The following is a 20179-nucleotide window of genomic DNA, read 5'->3' as shown; positions in this document are numbered from 1 at the left end:
GCTGTTACAGCGATACGATTGGAATAAATGACATCTCATTTCAAAGTTAATTAGAAGACCTGGAAAATGACACCTGATTTTGGCGATTTCACTCTACCGATCTCAAGATATCGGCAGTTAAAAGAGTTATGTTTGATCTTTTTGTTATTCTGCTGATTGATCAGTCTTCCTGGACAATCCCCAACATTGATATTAATTCCGTAGAGATTAACGCGCCTCAAGTCTTGATTAAGTAGATCGATAATGAATCAATATCATTCATACCGTTTTTAGCAAACACGTCCAATTTATCACAAACGGAGAAAACGAAAAAATGAAGAACAATGGATTATCGATCTCCATGACTTCCCCAAAACAATCAATATCCGCTGTTCCAGCGGTGCGATTGGAATAAATCAGGTCTCATTTCAAAGCTAATTAGTAAACCTTGAAAATGACACCTGACTCTGCCCATTTTACTCTACCAATCCCGAGATATCGCCAGTTACAATCGGTATGTTTGATTCTCTGTCATTCTGCTGATTGATCAATCTTCCTGGACAATCCCCAACGCTGATATTGATTACGGGGAGATGAAGCCGCATGAATTCCGGATTAAATAGCATCAATAACGCATCAACATCACCAGACGACCGCCAGCAAAAATTTCTAATTCACTTAGGACCAAAGAGAACAAGAGATTGAGCAATAAATTATCAAGTCCATTGACCTGAGCTCTCCTCACCGCCACTCATCATCGTCTTTGTCAATTTATTTGGACATGAATTTCGACTCACATGATATTGGATCCTTGGGTATGTCACTTGGTGGAAATCCCTGTGCCTCGAAATAGGGCCTCACAGCGTCACAGTTGATTCTCCCCTCGGCTCCAGTGTTGGCGAGCCAAAAAAATCCAATGGACACCCACAAAAACGTTATTGCACTCATGATTAATTATTTATTTAATCAATAAAAATAATTGGAAACTGTATTTCGTTCACAACAGCACTGGCACCCATGCACAATGTTGTATCGTCAACAGTGATAAATAATGGAGACAATGAACACGCGAAATTTGTTGATTTGTGACGGAAATTAACTGAATTAAAATGAATATAAACACCACCGGAACTGTGAGGTTAGAGTCCCGGCGTTATGGAACAAATCGACCCTCCTTCCACGGTGGAACGAGTCGCACTGAAAAATATTCTGGAGTTTCCATCGGACACTCTCCAAACCGTCCAAAGACTCGGATACAAAGACCGACACAGCGCATGCGCCCGAATGACTCCCGCCTCTTGATTTCAAGATGTCGGCGCATGACAAGCCGAAGCTCAGCATTCCGGAATTAATATCTCGGGATTGGCTGAGTGAAATTTAAAAAACTTAGAGTCATTTTGAAGATATTATTTCGAGCTTCAAAATGAGACGTGACTCGTCCAAATTGATTCGACAGAAGTCGTGATAATTGAAATTTGGGGGAGAAGCGAAAGGGGGATGTGACTTTTATCAGCAGCTGAATGCTGGTACAAGTGGACGAGAACAAAGTGACCGTCATTGGGTGATTGATCTGGTGTTTTCCGGGATTATCCACCGTCAAAAACGTGATTCCCTTCCTTAGCGAGGATCATAACCTCCATTGAAGTGACTCACACATCCTCAGTTCTCTCAGATCGTGTCAACAAGAGCAAGTCCATTGTTGTAAGTTGTTTTCGGTGTCATCAGCGGATGGAAACAGACTTCCTGGTGGTTTAATCGCAGTATCAACAGTAAAAAGTGAAAATGTACGGTCAGGATCAGGGTCCAGACATCCCAGCTGCTTTGGCAATGCTCAATCATCTCAGTAACGTCGACCTGGGGGAAATATTGAACGATGAGGAGAGGTTCGAGGAAGTTGTCAAAGATATTAAACAGGTGATTATTTTGTTAGTGACTTCCCCACGATTATGTCATTGTTATCCAATTGACAGAACAAAGGGTAATAGATATTTTTGACCCTTTGAAAAACGATGAAACTCGTGAGGAGCAATTTCTTTCTTTCGTTTCAATGAGGTATTTTGATGTTTGGAAAAGGGTGAGGAGAATAAAAATGAAGTCAAAACAGTGGAACACATATTGTTACGTATTTCTTATGTCCAGAGATGGAGATGGAGACCGAAGGCTATCTCTATGATAAGAGATGATAAGAGAAATTATTAGATGTTTTTTAAATGTGATTTTAAGGTCATAACAAATCTTTTTGCTATTCTCACTTCCAAATGCTGATTTCCACGAGAAAAAGAGTTAAAAACGTCTGAATTTTGATTTTTTTTCGTCATCTTTAATCGATAGTTTAATTGATAGACGATGAAGTGTGATTTTCTATCGTTTTTGGTCAGTTTAAAGATCTGGAATCTGAGAAGGACCTTCTGATCGCTGGAAATCGTTCACTGGCTGAGGTTAATCTGGCCAAGCAGCCCCAGTTCGAGGAGAATAAAAAGGCAGTCCAGGAACTATCAGAAAAGTGCTCCCAACTTTTTACGAGTGTCCAAGAGAAAATTGCGGAAATCCGTGCGTCAGATATTTTTACGTAAATCCGTTGAGGGTGCGATCAGTGAGGGATGGAATGATTGAAGTTTTTTTTTTGTTTTCTAGAGGCAAAAACTGAACCATCATCAGTTGAGTCAACATTCGAACTGCTGCAAGCAGCAGCTGCAGAAATTGAAGAGGAATCTGAGGTGAGAAAACTTCTTAGTCATTAGGGAATAAAAAATGACGGTTGAATACGAATTTGAAAATGAGGGGATGGACCTGAACGAATCGATTAAAAAAATTCTGTTTATTTTAGAAATTTTTCGATTCCTTTGGGAACATTTTCCAAAATTATTTTCAAGGATATCACTTACATATGAGCTCAGATAACTCATCAATAATTTCAATATTTTATAAAACATTGATGACAGGTCCGTAGTACAGGAAAAAATCATAAATTTCTTTTTTATCAATAAAAATATATTTTCTGCGATTGATGTTGCCAAAATGACAGTTCTGTCGCCATTTAAAAGCTTCCAAGTTCCATATTATCCTCAATTTCATTTAATTCAATTTTTCGGTTTTATATTCCTTAGAAAATAGCCGAGAAATTCCTGTCAGGAGACACAGAAGTCGATGAATTCCTGGAGCAGTTCTTGACCCGAAGAAAAATCATGCATTTGCGAAAGGTGAAGGTAGACAAGATGCGAGAGCTGATGAGAACACCAACATCGAGATCGTCAGCGGGTCCTGGTTATCCACCAGCTAGTAATTTTCCAGGAATAGCTCCAGGTGTGCCCTATCCAACTGGGGCCGTGGGCATGCCCATGCCAGTGCCCTCCTTATACCGACCATACTAATCACTTCTCCGTGGAAATCCAGAACTCGACGAGTCTGAGCCATAAATTATATAAGTGATCGACATTAAATATTAATTTACTAGGAGTAATTGCAGATGTTTACGACAGTGTTTAATCGCATAAATATTTGCATTGATAATGGAATATCGAGAGGTTGTTTGAAATTAAATTTTTATTCATAAATAAGTAGAGAATTTGATTTCTTTATTTGAAGATTGAAACGTGTGAATAAATTACAATACCATCGGTCAATACATTCAGTGATGTCTTGAGAGATAGAAATTGATTGACTTTTGTGAGATAGGAATTTCCGATTTTTTCTACCTACATTTTTTGAAATCCCTAAAATGAGATAATTAGATTCATCTCTAAGTCCAGTTATTGAGCCATATCTCTGAATCTAAGCGAGATAACGAAATTTTCGTATTAACATTTATTGTAGTCCTCGATCTGCTCTACAAAAAACGTTATAATAAAAATTTCCCTATCTGCCCTAGATTCCGAGATATTCACCAATAACTGGGCGATAGTTAAAAACAATTTTTGTTTCTCATACAGAGGGTCGAATGAAACTGTGGTAATTTCAACATTTTTCCTATATTACCGACGTCTCGATGTTCAGAACACGATAGATTATCAGTACTCCACTTGATTTCTAAACATTATTATTAGAAATGATGAAAATTCGTCAAGGTTTTGGCCTTTTAACATTTTTATTCTCTCTGATGCCCTGAACCACTTGAAGTTTCTCCTGAAAATGTGTTTTCTCATAGAAAAGTCAAAGTTAACTCGGCAAATCGCATTTATTCAAGCCTCACTATTTACAAACAATTATTTTACATAAAAACTAGTCTCTCCACGATCAGGTACCATCCTTCATCGGCTCCTCCGTGTGGTTACGTCCAATAGCCGGGTCATCAAAGTCATTGTTTCTAGTTATGAACCCCATCATCCCCGTAAATAGACAAATTAAAACAACCAGCAGAAATCCATCCTGCGGTGATGCCTTGTATGTCAACAACTCAATTTTATCCATTTTCTGTTTCATCGCGTCCTCCTTCGCCGATTGTGCTTTCCTGAAAGTGTTTCCATAGTGTTCTGTCGTCCATCGATCAAAATCATACATTTTGCTGCCTCCAGGGGTCTCAGAACTGTGTCGATGAAGGGCAGTTCTCACCCTGCTAGCCTCTTTCTTGATGTCGTGATGGTTGAACCCCTCAGACTTCCTGATCGTCCTCTCCGTCCTGACATGCATTCCCCTGTCATACTGCCTTCGCTTCTGGTAATTACCCAGGACCTCGTATGCCTCTGATATGTCATGAAACTTGATCTTGGCAGTTTCACTGCTATTTTTGTCAGGATGATACTGCATTGTCAACTTGAAGTATGCGGACTTTATCTCACTCTGAGTAGCTTTCGGACCGACCTCGAGGCTGTCGTAGTGATTTTTCTTTCCAACATGTGAAGCCAGACCTCTTGACAGTATTGATCGACTGCATATAATTCTTGTACGACAATTCATTGTTGAATTCGAGGATTTGTTGGTTAATTTCAGTGGGTTTTGACGACGTGATAGACCTGACGTCGTCAGGCATTGGTGGGGCCTGAATTCTTGATGTTGTTGGAGAGCTTTTCAGTGAACTTTGAAGGACATGTTGACTTAGTTTAGAACTGTCACCTTCTCGACTGGGTTTCACAGGTTGAGGGGGATTTGTTTTGAGGTTAGGGCGGACTGGGGGGCGCCTCTGAGCCTGACTGGCAGTACTAGGAGAGAACCACCACTGGTAAGACCTCATTTGGATATTTTTCGTGTTACTTTTCAGTTTATTTGTTTGTTCCGGGAAAAATTCACACATTTTAACCATTTTTTGATGAGGAGAAGTGACTTCTGAGAGGTGTTGGAGGTTTGCTGGGGGTATTGATCGATAATTTTGGGATTCTGAAGACTCTGTGACGCATTCGCGGTGATTACTTCCTTATAAGGAGTGCCGGAGCCTGGTGAGTGCTCCGAAGTGACTCGCAGAGGTTTATTCCTGAAATTTTGAGAGTTTAATTACAGAAAAAGATTAATTATGAGGCCAAACGATTTTGTGACAAGATTTATTTCAGTAAGCTTTTGTTTGGAGTCACCTGATGTTAATTTGGTCGATTATTCTCTCAAGTGACAGGTTCACTGGGACAATTTCATAGTTAAAGAGTCACTAATGGACAAGAAAATGAGTGGGATATGAACTTTAGGTTAATTATTGCATGAAAATGAGCAGAAGTCAGCAAAATTCTGTCCAGTGCACCTGTAAAACATGAAATCCCATGAATTAAAAATATTTTTGTCATGAAATTCTGGTTCACAAGAATTGACTGAGGGGAATCCAAATGTTTGATTTGTTTTTAATGACAAGATTAATTACTTAGACATTGATTAAAGATTTAAAGATTCTTCAGTGTCTGTGACGTGGAGGACGACAAAGAATATTTAGTGATTTGATGATTTCCAGAGGTTAATTCAGAGGAAGGACTGATTTGAAGGGAACTTTCTCGAGATTAAGATGGAGGGAGTTATTCAGCAGAAGGTTCTACAGGTTGCCAAGCAGGTGGAGAGCCAGTTGGACGCTGAGATTGAGGCCCTCGAGAATTTGGATATCGATGACATCGAGAGATTGAGGGAGAAGAGGCTCCAGGAGATGAAGAAGGCACATCAGCAGAAACAGGAGTGGATAGCTGCTGTAAGGACCTCAAGACCATTTTTATAATAATTTTTATACCGTTTTTTCATTATGGAAATCGTCCATTTGAACGATTTTTCTATCCCCTAATCTAGGTCCCAAATTCTCAAGAAGAAACGGAAAAATTGTCTAATGACTTTCCCCTACAAAATAATAAATTTAGGAACATAAATAATCATTCGTGAGGCCATTAACATCGTCTACCCATCTTCTGGAGCTCTAATTAATTCAAGTCGTAGAATTTTTTTAATCCAAAAGTTTCGACTTATTTTAACTAAATTTAGTTTTAAATTTTATTTCACATTTTGAAGGTTCGTTCAAGTTTCGAGACCTAAACCTTCGATATTCTTTTCTCTCTGAATCCTTCGAGTTCACTTTGATTGCACTTTTTAATAATTACTTTGTTGCTTCAGGGACATGGGGAGTATACGGAAATCCCTGATGAGAAGGAATTCTTTGATGTTTCGAAAAAGTCTAAAAATATTGTTTGTTTATTCTACAAAGACGGATCACCGAGGTGTAAAATTGCTGACAAACATCTCCACATTCTTGCCAAGAAACATGTGGAGGCGAGGTTCTGTAAATTGAACGTAGAGAGGTGTCCATTTTTAACAGGTGAGGCTGTCAACGTTTTTGGAAAGTTTATTTCCAAATATTTTAATTAAAATTTCAAGATAACAATCAGTTTTTAATTTCCATCAAATGACTCATGACAAATATATGAATTTGTTCTTTCTATTAATTGATTACTATTTTTGCTGAGCTCGTCGCTGATTTATACAACATTTGACGTAAACGAATGAATTTTCTGATGATTCCAGAGCGTTTGAGAATCAAAATAATTCCCACGATCGCCCTCATCTCAGACAGCAAGACAAAAGACTACATCGTTGGCTTCACAGACCTGGGGAACTGCGATGATTTCTCCACAGAGATGATGGAGTGGAGAATTGCCCAGTCTGGAGCGATATCGTACACTGGGGATCTGTTGAATCCACCAGAGAAGGGAAAGAAGCCCTCGAATCTGCTCTTTGGAAACAAAAAATCGAAGACAATTCGGGGGGGTAGAAATTCTGATGACAGTGACTCTGACAACGAGTAATCTCTTCCCGCTGAATTGTTCTAATTATTCTCAAGCACTTTGAATTTTTCATTTTTTTACCATTTGCACTCGTAAATTATAAATAAGTAAAACCCACTGGAAACTTCCCATTCACAAGATTTAATAAAAATACTGTATTAATTATATTCTAAGAATAAATACTATTTTGGTTTTGATCAGAACTTTTTCAAATTTATTAAGTCTTTATTCATTAATATCTTTCACCGTTCGTATCAAATAAAAAAAATGTACAAAAATTAAAGTGTGAACCCCAACTCTCCCCTGGAATCCCACGGAATGTTACCATCTTTACCCCACCAACACGTAGAAGTTAATTATCACTTTTTTTAAGAAATCACAATCAAGTGGGAGGACTGATCCACTCGAAGAGCTCCTAGAGTTTATTACCATGCACTGAAAAAAATTATGAAACGTTGAATTTTGTCAGAATGTGAACGATTTAATTCTAGGGAATTTATGATATTGAGCAGGTGTTGGGGTATAACAAAGTGTTTCTGAATGAACCTTTTTGCAATGCATCGTCTCGCTCGTCCCACAGGGTCTTTCCATCACAGGCGCAAATTTTTTTTGTATTCTCGAAGACTCCAGAAGATCTTGCGATTATGCCACATGCCAATCTGCAAAATTATCCCCCAATTCCTTCAATTTATAAATAATAATTCATCGAGTATGCATACGCTCTCGAATATCAATTTATTGTCCTCCAGCCTATTCATTAGGAAATTTGATGAGTTTCTTGATTTTTTAATTCGACTGTTCGTTAATTTAATCGAAGGTCATTGTTTTTATGAGCGGAAATTAATGTTGTTTATGTAAAAGAAAATTATGAAAGGATATACCTTCTGCCACTGTTCCCATCAACTTTCGATTTCGAACTGTCTCCTTTGCCTAGATCGTCAAAATCCTGAGTGATGACCAGAGATCTCCCGATGATATCGTCAACACTGAGTACTTTGTCTTGGAGTCTGAATCTAGCTCGTCCAGAATTGTCAGCAACGATATTTCCAAGATCACCCACGTGCTGAATAAGCGAAAAATGCAATTAAAATAATAATAATAATAATGCAATAATTTTTTGATTTTTCAATGAACTTCAGAATCAAATTTTTTCACTCCAAATTATGGAAAAAAAATTCTGAATCTTCAATAGAACGTACCCTTCGTGTAATGTCATCATCAGGGCCTCCATGAGCTGCATTATATGGATTAAAATGTTCCCCGACGGTATCACAACCAGCAGAGATGTCTCCACACTCATGAACATGGATTCCATGGGCTCCAGGGCTCAGCCCATCCACAGTTCCATCGATGATGCAGACATTCGGTGTTTGGACGAATCTCACGACACCTTGAATTGCTTTATTGATGCCAAACCCTGATGTACCTCCCACCATAGACACAGCACTCACACTTCCGTCTGAAACAGCATTGAATGATGATGTATAATCGCGAAATTCAGCGAAACTGACTTATCTCGTTGTACACCTTCGCTACTGATTTATAGTTCGAGAAAAAAAATTGTGGCAAATTAAAAAGTCTCTAGAGAACTTCTAGAACGTTGAGGGGAGGTCCCCAACCATCAAAATCAAGAATCACCTCCATATCCTTTGAGAACAGCCCTTTTTCCAGACTTCTCAATCGTTTCCTGAACCTCAGAATAAGGCAGATGAGTCTGGACGACAACGGTTCCCCTCTCCAAGGAGACATCCACACCCTGAATGCCCTTCAGCTTCCCCAGAGACTCCTCTACCTTCTTCACGCAGTTCTGGCACGTCATGTCGACTGCGAATTCCATCTAAAATACACCACAACTTCAGAGAATTCATCCTAACTCATCCTAAATGGCGTTTTCGCTTATTCACCCTGGACAGAACCTAGCTCAGGATTGTTAAAAATTATGGAGAGTGTTCCAGAGGTGTCAGGTGATCAAATTGATTTGTCTAAGTACAGAAAAACTAATTCTTTCATTTCGATGGAGATCAACATGAAATTGTGCCATGAAATCCGGCTTTTGAGAGCATGTCATGAATTGGGTGTCAGCAAAATCGAAAAATTGAATAAAATAGAGTGTAATAAGGCGGATCAATTTTGTCACGTAATCCCTCCAGGAAAAGGTCCTTAATCGAGTATATTACCCTGGATATAAATCAAATACAAAGGCAGATAAATAACCGACTCACCTTGGTTGTCATCTTGGAGAACAAAATTAACCCACAAGAGAAATGGACACCTTCGCCTCACCAGCACCTCCTGATAACCTCCAATAGAGTGTTATCAACGTCCTGAGGCCTTCAACATCTTCTGATCATCCCATACAACTCTGATTGCGCAATGAGACGCATTTATTATAATTAAATTCCATTTTGTTGGGAAAAAAAGCAATAAACATGGTGGTGTATTTTTAACTATTTATTTAAAAATAAATGGGAAACTAACAAAACTTTCTAAGGTCACTACAAACGGGAACAAACCTATTACAAACAATAGAATTAGTTCATTTTGCGAAAAACAATCATTTGTCGGTTATCCACAATTTCTAATGACGCCATGAAAACAAAATGTCGGCCTTTCTCCACATTTAATCGTGATAATCCTTAGAATATCACTACAGGCCCCTCCTCCCGCTGCTCAACATTCCCAAATGAAAATTGTTCTAAGTTGAATAATGAATTAGAAATGTTGGCCCGAGTGTCTCCCCAGTATCGCCAACACTGTGGTTTCCGCGCATGCGCAGAGCTCAGCTCCTTAAGGTGACGCTCTCCCTCCAGAATCTAGGATTCGTGGTTCAGTCTTTGGTAGCCGTCGTTCTGCTAGCGGAGTTCGTGACTCTTGTCCATGTCATTTAGTGTGTGAAATATCGGATTAAATATTCATATATCTACGGAAGATACGCCGTTCATCATCCAGCACCTTTGGATCACCGATATTTTGCATTTTGTGCCACTGATCGGGTGATCGACGAGGATAATGTCAACACAGCCCCACAGTAGGAAACGTGTTTGCTATTATTACGACAGTAAGTACAGCTCATATCAGCCAATAAGTTTTCACGATTTTTTGGCAATTTTTGGAATCATTTGGGGCATTTTTTCCCTTCTCCAGAGGGAGAGGGAGAGCAGTCGTGTTGTTCGCGGTTCAGTCACGTACATCAGATAACTGGGATTTTTCCACTGTTTTGGGGCCATTTTGGCACATTTTTCATGTTAATTCGACGATAATGTTGTTTGCGAGGGGGTAGAAGGGGGGCTGTGGATGTTTTATTGGGGTTGGCGAGGGGTTAGACTGTTTTGGAGACGATAAATCGAGAGATTCACTGATGACGCTTTCGGGTGACCGTAGTTTACAAAAGACGCCATGCTTCTTCGTGACCGTAGTGCACCTGAAAATCTCTCGCATTAACTTTCAAAATTGGGGACAGTTTCCTCGGATACTTTCTTTTTCGTATTGAACTGTAGTCGTGGGGGGGACTTAGGCAGGCCCATTTTTTTAAGGTGAATTTTTGGAAGATTGGAATTTTCTAAAAATTTACTGCATCAATTTACGATTTGGAGGGGGGGGGGGCTCATTTGGTTTTCAGCTCAAAATTGTTTATAAAAAATTTATAAAGTGATTTTCCATTGCAATTAAATTTGTTTAATTCTGTTTAATTTAATTAAATAAAAAATAACCACACGACAAAACATCACCAATACAAATACATAAAACAAGAATATATAACGTTAATTAATCGATGAATACAACAAAAATTTCTATTTTTATTTACAACTAATTAATTATTCTCTTTCTAATATATTTGGGATAAATTCTGTCCATTTTTAATGTCGATATGTCGTCAAATGTTTTATTGTTGTAAATATATCATCGTCGATATTGTGTCGTGATTTTGAAAAGTCATTTGATAATTAAAATGTTCCAATGAAATTCCAGGTGACATAGGAAATTATTACTATGGACAGGGACACCCCATGAAGCCCCACAGGATAAGGATGACACACAATTTATTACTGAACTATGGACTCTATAGAAAAATGGAGATTTACGTGAGTTTATTAGAATTTATCCACTGAGATCGGAATGAAAAGCATAAAGATCCTAATGATAACCTTGATCCAACCCCTTATCAATTGTAGCGTCCACATAAAGCAACAGCCGACGAGATGACGAAGTTCCACAGTGACGAATACATAAGATTCCTGAGATCAATTCGGCCTGATAACATGTCTGAATACAATAAACAAATGCAAAGATGTAAGTTGAAAGAATCTTCTTTTTACTGTTAAACAATCACTCTAATTACTTTTGTTTAATAATGGCTAACTAATGAACATAAACGCATGTTTACAAAAATTATTTTAAAGTTTAATTGTTCATTGTTATTTAATTGTTTAATTTTCATTGTTTAATTGTTATTTAAATTATTTTCATTCCTTTAGTGAACCTCAAAAGAAATTAGTTTATAAAAAAACTAAAGAGGATTCGATTTTTCTCGAGAACTCATTCAATTAAATATTCTTTCATCCAAATAAGTTCATAACGTTTTTCATAACTTCATAATTTTCACCTAAAAAAAAAAATGTTGCCCAGAATATTTACCCCACCCCCAAAATATATCCTCAATAATATCATATCTTATGAAAATATATCTCTAAATTTTTAGTTGACAAGAAAATCCCTTCGAAAACCCATTTTTTGTTCCTGTAAATACTTTCAATCCCTCGCAACCGCCACCTCCTCTCATCCAATAATGTCCAATTCCAGTCAACGTCGGTGAAGATTGTCCAGTGTTCGACGGTCTCTACGAGTTCTGTCAGCTGTCAGCCGGTGGTTCAGTGGCAGCAGCAGTGAAGCTAAACAAACAAGCATCAGAGATCTGCATAAACTGGGGTGGTGGACTCCATCACGCTAAGAAAAGCGAAGCCTCAGGTTTCTGCTACGTCAACGACATAGTCTTGGGTATCCTCGAGCTTCTAAAGTATCACCAAAGAGTCCTGTACATCGACATAGACGTACATCACGGTGATGGTGTTGAGGAGGCGTTCTACACAACTGACAGAGTTATGACAGTGTCTTTTCACAAATACGGTGAATATTTCCCGGGTACTGGTGATTTAAGGGACATTGGAGCTGGTAAGGGAAAATACTACGCCGTCAACATACCCCTCAGAGATGGAATGGATGACGAGAGTTATGAGTCTATTTTTGTACCAATAATATCGAAAGTTATGGAGACATTTCAACCTTCTGCTGTCGTACTTCAATGTGGTGCTGATTCACTCACTGGTGATAGATTGGGATGTTTCAATCTCACTGTCAGGGGCCATGGAAAGTGTGTTGAATTTGTCAAGAAATATAATTTACCATTTCTCATGGTTGGTGGAGGTGGTTACACTATCAGAAATGTATCAAGATGCTGGACATATGAGACATCAGTTGCACTTGGCTGTGAAATAGCTAATGAACTACCTTACAACGATTATTTCGAGTATTTTGGACCTGATTTTAAACTTCACATAAGTCCGTCCAATATGGGTAATCAGAATACAGTGGAATATCTGGAGAAAATCAAGACGAGGCTCTTTGAGAATCTCAGAATGCTGCCGCATGCACCGGGGGTTCAGGTCCAAGCGATACCCGAGGATGGAGCGACTGTGGAGGATTCAGAGGCTGAGGAGAAGGTCAATCCTGATGAGAGACTGCCACAGAGGGATATTGATAAGAGGATACAGCATGATAATGAGTATAGCGATAGTGAGGATGAGGGTGAGGGCGGGAGGAGGGATAACAGGTCGTTTAAGGGATCCAGGAAGAGACCCAGGCTGGAGAAGGGACAGGAGAGTATGGAGACAGATATCAAGAAGGAGGATGATATCAAATCGGATATTAAAGGTTAATTTTTTTATTTATTTATGGGGTATTTCCTTTGAGATTTCCTGTAAATTCTTCGTGGAATTGAAAATATAAAATCACAGCCAATTCTCGAGATTTCAGAGGGAAATTGAGGGAAAATTTATGGAAAAAATAGACCTAAAGCTTTGATTTTTCTGCACAAGTTTTTTTAATGGAAAATTTATGAACATAAATTGCACCATTGCATTAATTGCTTAAGTGCATCAACGCAAAAAAATAAATGATTCCCATGAATTCACAAGAACGACAAGAATTGAAATTAATATTTCTTTATCTTTCGCAAATAATCAGGACATAAAATATCTAAAAAATAATTTTCAATTCACAGAAAACGACAAGGACGACAAGGTGAATGCTATGAACGAGGAAATGAAGAAAGAGAGTGTGAATCCTTGATAGGCAAAAATATCCAAGAGCCGTCGAAATTGACATAAAAAAATCTAATAATAATTTTCAAAAAATCAATTATAAATAAGAGGGACAAGAGATAATTAATTATCATTGTGTTTGAAGTGATTCATCGCTTGAATTAATCATCGAGCCTCGAAAACAATCAATTGATTGATCAACAGCAGCATGAAAGATCATTGTACAGGCCTATCACCCAATTATCCACGAGTAACTGATGAATTTAATGTCTGATATCGTTGAGAGAGTACTATGCACGACGCAAGATAATTATTATCGAACAAAAAAAAATATACAGATGTATTCAGTGTGAATGTCAAGTGATTAGTTATTCGTCAATGCCATTTTTTTTTTTTTATAAATTACTATTTTCATCAGTCTTGTTAATCGTAATTAGTTAAATTTTTCATTTTCAAGAGTGATCAATGGAGAGACTATCTTGCTTCCTACTTTTGTATAAAATGAATGATATTTCAAATTCCCAAACAATGGGATTTTTGTTCTCGTTTTCATTCCGTTGTGCGCCAGAAAAAAAAATTATTTGTGCCAAATGAGCATTAATTTGAAGGAACATTCCTGGGATTTTGTCCTCTAATTAATTTTCGACAGTTCCAGGGGTCTGTAATTGTCGATAAGTCCATTAAAATGGCGGGGAATAAATATTCTGTGATGAATTGCAATTATAACGACTAGGGTACCTCCTCCAAACTGATGTTCCATTGGCAGAATGATTGCTTTTTCTTGGTGTTCGTGTCTAATCACCATTGTTCATTAATTTTCAATGTCCGGTGTTCATACTTCTCGTAATTTTCGATTTGAGAATCTGGGGGTCGATGTATTATTGGAGAAGAGGAGATTGAATTTTTTCATCTAGATGTTAGGATATTTCATCATGAAATTATATAATCGAAGATCTTTAAGTTATGGAGTAGAAGTGAATTGATTCTTGTCAGCTGAAAGAGGGGAAGAGGGATTAGTTTGGATAAAAATTGTAGAATATGAAATTGACGTTTTTTTTCCTATTTGTGATGACAAATAAAAAAATCATTCTGAATTTTTTCGTCTTGATTTATTGGAATCATTTTTTCATGGCACTTGATGTAATTAATTTCTCAGTTACCAAATTTTCGATCTGAAGAAAATCTTCATGAATCTGTTATTTTCGAATGAATTTTGTTCCTCGTTTCAAAATTTGAACGAGAAAATAAATTGAAAAACCAATGTACAAGAATTTTTACAGAAACATTGAAAAGAATAAGTTGTTACAATAAAGAACATCAACATTTATTAATTTTTTAATCCAAATGTCATGAAAATTCCCTGCACAACTGAAAAATGTAGATTTTCCACACGAAAAATGCTAAAACAAGAAAAATTGGAATCATCATTGACTCTATTGACTTCTTGAACCTTTTGTTTAGTAAAACACGAATTTCCTTCACTTATAAATCCAAGTCAACCAGTTGCAAATCCCCCAGCACCTGAAATCACATTCAGAAACGTTAGAAACCCTAAAACTCCAGTTATCAGTCCCCTTCATGTAAAATCTCCCCAAAATGTACGTTTCCTGGCTGTCTATCACGCACATGTTGTCCTTCCACCGATTCCAAAGTCATTGTCTACCACATGAACCTCCAACGTACGAGGAAACAAGTTCAAGTGCCTCTAACCTCCAAATGTGAAGCTCCAATTGGCTAAAATGTGTCAACAAGCCATCAATTCCCCCCGAATATCCAGTTCATCGTGATAAAACCCAATCATATGTATTTATTCCCCCATTTAATCACATTACAATGACTTATATACGACATTTCCTTGATGATGTGACACAGGTGAACGAAACATCAACAATTAGTCAGTGCTGGTAGTTCAACGCAAAAGAAATTATTCCCTCGATCAAAACCTTGAAATTCACATTGAAATAAATCAGCAAAATGACTTCTCATGTGCCTCATGTTATGACCCTGGCCAACAGTATCATCGGTGTGAGTGTATTGGCGATGCCTTTTTGCTTCAAACAATGTGGAATTGCCCTAGCAACAGTGGTCTTACTACTCTGCAGTTTACTGTCAAGACTGGCATGTCATTTCTTGATAAAATCAGCTGTGATGTCCAGAAGAAGAAACTTCGAATTTCTGGCGTTTCATGCTTTTGGTCACATGGGAAAATTCCTGGTGGAGCTCTTCATAATCGGATTCTTACTGGGGACGTGTATCGCCTTCTACGTTGTCATTGGTGATCTTGGGCCCCAGATCATTGGAAAGATGTTGAACAAGAATCCAGAGGACATCAGAATCAGCTTTCTCCTGACAACTGGAGCACTCATTGTTCTACCTCTGGGTTTGCTGAGGAATATTGACAGTCTGTCCACCATTTGTACAGCCACTATAGGTTTCTACATCTGTTTGGTGCTGAAGGTGATCATTGAATCGACGAATCACATTTTCAAGGGCGATTGGTACGACAAAGTCAACTACTGGCGACCTGCTGGCATTCTCCAATGTTTGCCCATATTCTCAATGGCGTTGTTCTGCCAGACTCAACTGTTCGAAATTTATGAATCAATTCTCAATGTCTCCTTGGAGAAGATGAACCTCGTGGTGAGGGGAGCACTCAATATCTGTACAATGGTGTACCTGTGTGTGGGATTTTTTGGTTACATCGCATTTTGCAGTGAACCATTTACAGGAAACATTCTGATGATTCTCGAGCCCAGTGCAACATCTGACATGATTAAAATTGGATTTGTACTCTCTGTATTATTCAGCTTTCCTCTGGTGATATTTCCATGTCGAGCGAGCCTGAATTCCCTCCTCTTTCGACGAGTCCAAACACATGAACCAACGAACAATTACATTCCAGAAATGAGATTCAGGTGCTTGACACTGATTATCGTGACAGTGGCACTGATCACTGGAATTATGATGCCAAATATTGAGTTTGTTCTTGGCCTGGTTGGATCAACAATCGGGGTTATGATTTGTCTGATACTTCCCACAGCGTGTTTCATTGTCATCAGCACTAAAGACACCAATGAACGACTGCTGGCTCAGGTGATCTCATTCGTTGGAGTTTGTATTATGATTCTGGGGACTTATGCCAATTTATATGCCATGGAGGAAGCCTCCACTTCGAGGATAACGGTCCCCACTGGAAAACCTGTCATTCAGATCAATAACATTGATCTGAATCTGATTAAAAATAATGAACAACTCCAAAATATCAGTGAGTACCAAATTTTCTTTGTCTGAAATTTTTTGTTTTTTGTTTTCCCATCTTTGAGATAAACAAAATTCTATTCATTTTATTCTAATGGAAATTGTGGGGATTAGTTCAGCCAATTTTTTGGTTTATTTATTTATTTATGAGTGACAATTTTTTATTTTTTCCTTTGTTAAAGGGTAAAAATGAAATTCCCGAATTCGTGATGAAAAAAATAATTAATTCTCTCACTCATTCCTTCATTCATTATGATTTTTCTGAGTTTTCTGTTATGGAAGTTATGGAATTTCCAAAAAAACACTCGATCATTGTCTTCTCTCAGGAAAACTGAAAGAATTAGCAAAAAATTAATTAATTCCAGATAAACTTCAGCCAAATTTCAACCTCGACAGTGCAAAAATTCCCGACATGATGAGTATTCCCCAGGAAAGTTTGAGGGGTAAAGAGCCCCTCAAACAAGTCGACCAAGTGGCTCCAGTGAAGGCAGTTGAGCCTGAACTTCCCCCGGAGCCTCTAAAACCAGCAGCAGAGGCAATAGCACCCCCAGGAGACCCACCCCAAGCCAAAGACACAATAAAACAGGATCAGCAGGCCAGCGAAATCCTGATCAACTCAGAAGCAAAGAAGAACGAATACGCTGAAGTGGCTCACCCAAACGTCAAATTAACCGGAGAATCCAATGACGAAGTAAAGCAACACCACTTCCTGAAGAAACTCGAGGAGCACAAAACCGACATTCGTAAGCTGATCGAGGAGCAGAAGGTTCTCCTCCAGGATATCGAGCACCACAAGGAGGAGCTGGAGATGGAGAAGAGGAAAAGACTGCAGGACAAAGAGCCCACTGACGAGGACAAAATAAACGATCCATCGAAGAACGAAAATATTCTCTCAAAGAATGAAATTCCCCAGGAGTCGGAGGTCAAAATCAAATCTTCTGATTCTGGTGTGAATGATAAGAAAGAGAGGGACACGAGTGGATACCTTGGAAAAGTTGAAAGTCCTGGAGATTCCAAAGTGATGGAGAACTCGTCTCTAGGTGAACGACAAAATGTGAAGAATTTTAATGCAGAATCGGTGAATCAGAGCACGATTGGGTCTAGGGGTCCCATTGTGGATGTCTTGACGAACTGGACGGCCACCAGGAAGGACTCGCAGGTGATTGCGAACCCTGGGAGCCAGTCCCAGGATGTTTCGGTGAAGAAGGAGGTGGAGGAGGTGAAGAAAAATGTTTATCAGCTGCCGATACCTCTGCAGTTGATCAATCAGACGAAGGAGAAGGGAGAGGCCAACGGGGATGGGGTGAAGGGTCAGACGGGTCAACGAGACGTTAGGGAGAACAGTCGGGATAAGAGGGAAGTTCAGGGGAGTGAGGGTGTCCAGGGTGAAGGACGTTATGAGGGAAAGGAATTAGGGAGAGGGAATACGTCGGCGAGTGCTCTTGATGTCCAGCTCGATGATGAATTCCAAATGCCGAATAAGAGAGATTTGAAGAATTTGAAAGGTTCGTGAAATTTGGGGATTTTGTGGGGGTTTTTTATGGTACAAAGTGATGCATTTTTTTGTCATTTATTTTAGGGGGTATTTAATAATTATTGTAAGCAGTCGTTCGATAGATGAAATTCGGTGGGAGACGGAGTTGGAAATGAAAATAACAGCGACTGATCTTAGAGAGGGGGGGGGGGTAAAAATCGAGGGATGTGAGGGGGAATGTCGAGAGAATAGAAAATGTTATGAATTTTAGAAATTAAAATTAAATTAATTTAATTAATTAGGGCAGAATCTGTGAATGTCAGATCGAGTGGGCTTAGAGGAGGAATTAGTGACACAAAATGCATGTGATAATTCCCCTGAAGCCTCACGAGAATGATGAATTGAAAATTTCAAAGAAAAGATATGGAAGGATTTGATACGGTCGTGAAATTAAAAATTTTCAATTTATTTTTTGATTTGAGGTAGAAAGTGAAGGATTTTCTTTTCACTACAATTTGTTTCTTCTATAATTACTTATGATATTCGGGAATAAATATCTCCAACTGCGAACAAAGTGTCTGAGTTCCTAGAAAAACCGACGTGAGTTATGTGAAACATTCAGACACTTTAGTTTAAATTCATTAGAATATTAATGAGGTGAGGACAGGGGACTTCAGTCGATTTTTCAGTCCTCAGAAAAAATTATTGGACCTCAGATAAAATTGAATAAAATAATTTCGTCGGTTTTTGGGCCCATTATATCAAACATATTCAATGACTTCAGTCCAGAAGATTTTTATTTCCTCATTTAAGTTGATATTTCCCTATTTTTCATTTAAATTTACTTTGAAAATAAATTTTACAATTTTTTTTATGATATCACTGACTGACTCGAAGTGCCCGTAAAGTGTTTGAAATTCTCATAAATCATGAAATTTAATGTACAAATGTTTACACGTTATTGCGCCTTCTTCCACGAGAAAATGTCTCTCGAAATTATTTATAGAAGAATTCAACAGGGGGATGTCATTTTCTGACAAATTTTTTCCGACAATAATTCTTCCACCCAATTTTATAAATTGTTTTCCCTCTATTTTCCCCCAGTTTTCATTGAAAAAGTGTATAAATTATTACTAGTTATGTAATGGTAATCATTAACTATATAATTCCCCGAAAATTTATACCAAATTCGCTAGGTTTTTCAATAGTATTTTTCCGTATCTGTGACCTCTATTTTTCTACTCCTACGAGATTCTACATGCTGATGAGCCTGTACTACTTCCAGAACTGTACAAAATCTGTAATATATATTTTTAATTAAAAATTAATGAAGCGTGAAAGCTACTGGTCTATTTCTTCTCCACAACAATCATTGAAGCCACTACCAAGATCTATTAGATTTCTATTTGTTCCTCGTTTAATTAGAAATTACGTAACTCTCACTTGAGTTTGTTCAATCCACTTCCCCTATAAAGACTATAAAGAGCCTTAAATTAATTATAAATAAACAAAAACTACTTTTCTGGGATTATTTAAAGAAAAACTCTTGACAGACGATTTTCCATTTTTGTTTAGATCTATTAAAAAAGAATATCCAACGAAAAACATGAAAAACTGTTCACTTTTTCCTGTGATGCCCTTTTCAGAGAAAATTAAACAAAATTTATAATAAAACCACTAAAAAATAAACAAGATTTTAATAGAATTAAAGAAAATTCTCCAAAGACGTCAACGTTTTTCCCTAAATATTTCAACAACAATCACGAACTGACGAGCCTTAACATTCTCAAACTACCACAAACCCCTGACAATATATTATTTAAATTGAAAAGTAATGAAGCGTTGACGCTACCACTAGTCTATTTATTCCTCACAATAACTATCGAAACCCAGCACTCGTCCATTATGGATTTTTCATGTGCTGTCGATCGATGATTAAAATTATATTGCAGCATTGATTGTGGGAGTTGGGTGGT

General features: G+C 37.9%; 7 protein-coding genes and 1 long non-coding RNA gene across 8 annotated transcripts in view; 4 read left to right on the top strand and 4 right to left on the bottom strand.

The window, feature by feature from the left end:
- LOC135170720 (glypican-6) overlaps nucleotides 1–1387 on the bottom strand; it is a 55119-nt gene extending 53732 nt beyond the window's left edge. The window contains exon 1 of the mRNA XM_064136764.1: nucleotides 777–1387. Within this exon, the coding sequence (XP_063992834.1) occupies nucleotides 777–927 (151 nt within the window). The 5' untranslated portion in view covers nucleotides 928–1387. The remainder of the gene's footprint in view (nucleotides 1–776) is intronic.
- Nucleotides 1388–1633: 246 nt separating this feature from the next.
- Nucleotides 1634–3544, top strand: LOC135170731 (vacuolar protein sorting-associated protein 37B). The gene is made up of 4 exons (XM_064136775.1): nucleotides 1634–1893; nucleotides 2358–2529; nucleotides 2614–2696; nucleotides 3087–3544. The coding sequence occupies exons 1-4, from the start codon at nucleotides 1762–1764 to the stop codon at nucleotides 3348–3350; spliced, it is 651 nt and encodes a 216-aa protein (XP_063992845.1). The 5' UTR covers nucleotides 1634–1761; the 3' UTR covers nucleotides 3351–3544.
- A 590-nt stretch (nucleotides 3545–4134) lies between these two features.
- Nucleotides 4135–4872, bottom strand: LOC135170730 (dnaJ homolog subfamily C member 30, mitochondrial-like). The gene has a single exon (XM_064136774.1). The coding sequence runs from the start codon at nucleotides 4870–4872 to the stop codon at nucleotides 4213–4215; it is 660 nt and encodes a 219-aa protein (XP_063992844.1). The 3' UTR covers nucleotides 4135–4212.
- A 1024-nt stretch (nucleotides 4873–5896) lies between these two features.
- Nucleotides 5897–7357, top strand: LOC135170729 (thioredoxin domain-containing protein 9). The gene is made up of 3 exons (XM_064136772.1): nucleotides 5897–6073; nucleotides 6487–6688; nucleotides 6895–7357. The coding sequence occupies exons 1-3, from the start codon at nucleotides 5897–5899 to the stop codon at nucleotides 7173–7175; spliced, it is 660 nt and encodes a 219-aa protein (XP_063992842.1). The 3' UTR covers nucleotides 7176–7357.
- LOC135170727 (copper chaperone for superoxide dismutase) lies at nucleotides 7340–9812 on the bottom strand. The gene is made up of 6 exons (XM_064136770.1): nucleotides 9377–9812; nucleotides 8793–8991; nucleotides 8354–8613; nucleotides 8036–8217; nucleotides 7701–7813; nucleotides 7340–7589 (listed from the first exon to the last, which is right to left on the bottom strand). The coding sequence occupies exons 1-6, from the start codon at nucleotides 9386–9388 to the stop codon at nucleotides 7570–7572; spliced, it is 786 nt and encodes a 261-aa protein (XP_063992840.1). The 5' UTR covers nucleotides 9389–9812; the 3' UTR covers nucleotides 7340–7569.
- Nucleotides 9813–9949: 137 nt separating this feature from the next.
- LOC135170722 (histone deacetylase HDAC1) lies at nucleotides 9950–14565 on the top strand. The gene is made up of 5 exons (XM_064136766.1): nucleotides 9950–10212; nucleotides 11124–11236; nucleotides 11327–11444; nucleotides 11955–13082; nucleotides 13432–14565. Exons 1-5 carry the CDS (start codon nucleotides 10164–10166, stop codon nucleotides 13497–13499), a joined length of 1476 nt encoding a protein of 491 aa, XP_063992836.1. The 5' UTR covers nucleotides 9950–10163; the 3' UTR covers nucleotides 13500–14565.
- LOC135170736 (uncharacterized) lies at nucleotides 13590–15222 on the bottom strand. Its single transcript, XR_010300426.1, has 2 exons — nucleotides 15098–15222; nucleotides 13590–14992 (listed from the first exon to the last, which is right to left on the bottom strand). It is a non-coding gene; the product is annotated as an uncharacterized LOC135170736 (long non-coding RNA).
- On the top strand, nucleotides 14969–19543 carry LOC135170716 (putative sodium-coupled neutral amino acid transporter 10). Its single transcript, XM_064136757.1, has 2 exons — nucleotides 14969–16736; nucleotides 17095–19543. Exons 1-2 carry the CDS (start codon nucleotides 15446–15448, stop codon nucleotides 18240–18242), a joined length of 2439 nt encoding a protein of 812 aa, XP_063992827.1. The 5' UTR covers nucleotides 14969–15445; the 3' UTR covers nucleotides 18243–19543.
- The last annotated feature ends 636 nt before the right edge of the window (nucleotides 19544–20179 follow it).

The sequence above is a fragment of the Diachasmimorpha longicaudata genome, chromosome 18 (assembly GCF_034640455.1).
Source record: "Diachasmimorpha longicaudata isolate KC_UGA_2023 chromosome 18, iyDiaLong2, whole genome shotgun sequence".
NCBI lineage: Eukaryota > Metazoa > Arthropoda > Insecta > Hymenoptera > Braconidae > Diachasmimorpha > Diachasmimorpha longicaudata.
This window is presented reverse-complemented; position numbering and strand designations above follow the sequence as displayed.

What these genes read in the sequence shown, in the direction of transcription:
- LOC135170729 (XM_064136772.1), top strand. Translation starts at nt 5,897, where the DNA reads ATGGAGGGAGTTATTCAGCAGAAGGTTCTACAGGTTGCCAAGCAGGTG. An exon ending in AACAGGAGTGGATAGCTGCT is followed by an intron (nt 6,074 to 6,486) that starts GTAAGGACCTCA and finishes TTGTTGCTTCAG; the next exon opens with GGACATGGGGAGTATACGGA. An exon ending in GAGGTGTCCATTTTTAACAG is followed by an intron (nt 6,689 to 6,894) that starts GTGAGGCTGTCA and finishes TGATGATTCCAG; the next exon opens with AGCGTTTGAGAATCAAAATA.
- LOC135170722 (XM_064136766.1), top strand. Translation starts at nt 10,164, where the DNA reads ATGTCAACACAGCCCCACAGTAGGAAACGTGTTTGCTATTATTACGAC. An exon ending in ATAGAAAAATGGAGATTTAC is followed by an intron (nt 11,237 to 11,326) that starts GTGAGTTTATTA and finishes TATCAATTGTAG; the next exon opens with CGTCCACATAAAGCAACAGC. An exon ending in TATCAAATCGGATATTAAAG is followed by an intron (nt 13,083 to 13,431) that starts GTTAATTTTTTT and finishes TTCAATTCACAG; the next exon opens with AAAACGACAAGGACGACAAG.
- LOC135170730 (XM_064136774.1), bottom strand. Translation starts at nt 4,872, where the DNA reads ATGAATTGTCGTACAAGAATTATATGCAGTCGATCAATACTGTCAAGA.
- LOC135170731 (XM_064136775.1), top strand. Translation starts at nt 1,762, where the DNA reads ATGTACGGTCAGGATCAGGGTCCAGACATCCCAGCTGCTTTGGCAATG. An exon ending in TTGTCAAAGATATTAAACAG is followed by an intron (nt 1,894 to 2,357) that starts GTGATTATTTTG and finishes GTTTTTGGTCAG; the next exon opens with TTTAAAGATCTGGAATCTGA. An exon ending in AAATTGAAGAGGAATCTGAG is followed by an intron (nt 2,697 to 3,086) that starts GTGAGAAAACTT and finishes TATATTCCTTAG; the next exon opens with AAAATAGCCGAGAAATTCCT.
- LOC135170727 (XM_064136770.1), bottom strand. An exon ending in TGTTCTCAAAGGATATGGAG is followed by an intron (nt 8,614 to 8,792) that starts GTGATTCTTGAT and finishes ATGCTGTTTCAG; the next exon opens with ACGGAAGTGTGAGTGCTGTG. An exon ending in GATGGGAACAGTGGCAGAAG is followed by an intron (nt 7,814 to 8,035) that starts GTATATCCTTTC and finishes ATAATTTTGCAG; the next exon opens with ATTGGCATGTGGCATAATCG.
- LOC135170716 (XM_064136757.1), top strand. Translation starts at nt 15,446, where the DNA reads ATGACTTCTCATGTGCCTCATGTTATGACCCTGGCCAACAGTATCATC. An exon ending in TGAACAACTCCAAAATATCA is followed by an intron (nt 16,737 to 17,094) that starts GTGAGTACCAAA and finishes AATTAATTCCAG; the next exon opens with ATAAACTTCAGCCAAATTTC.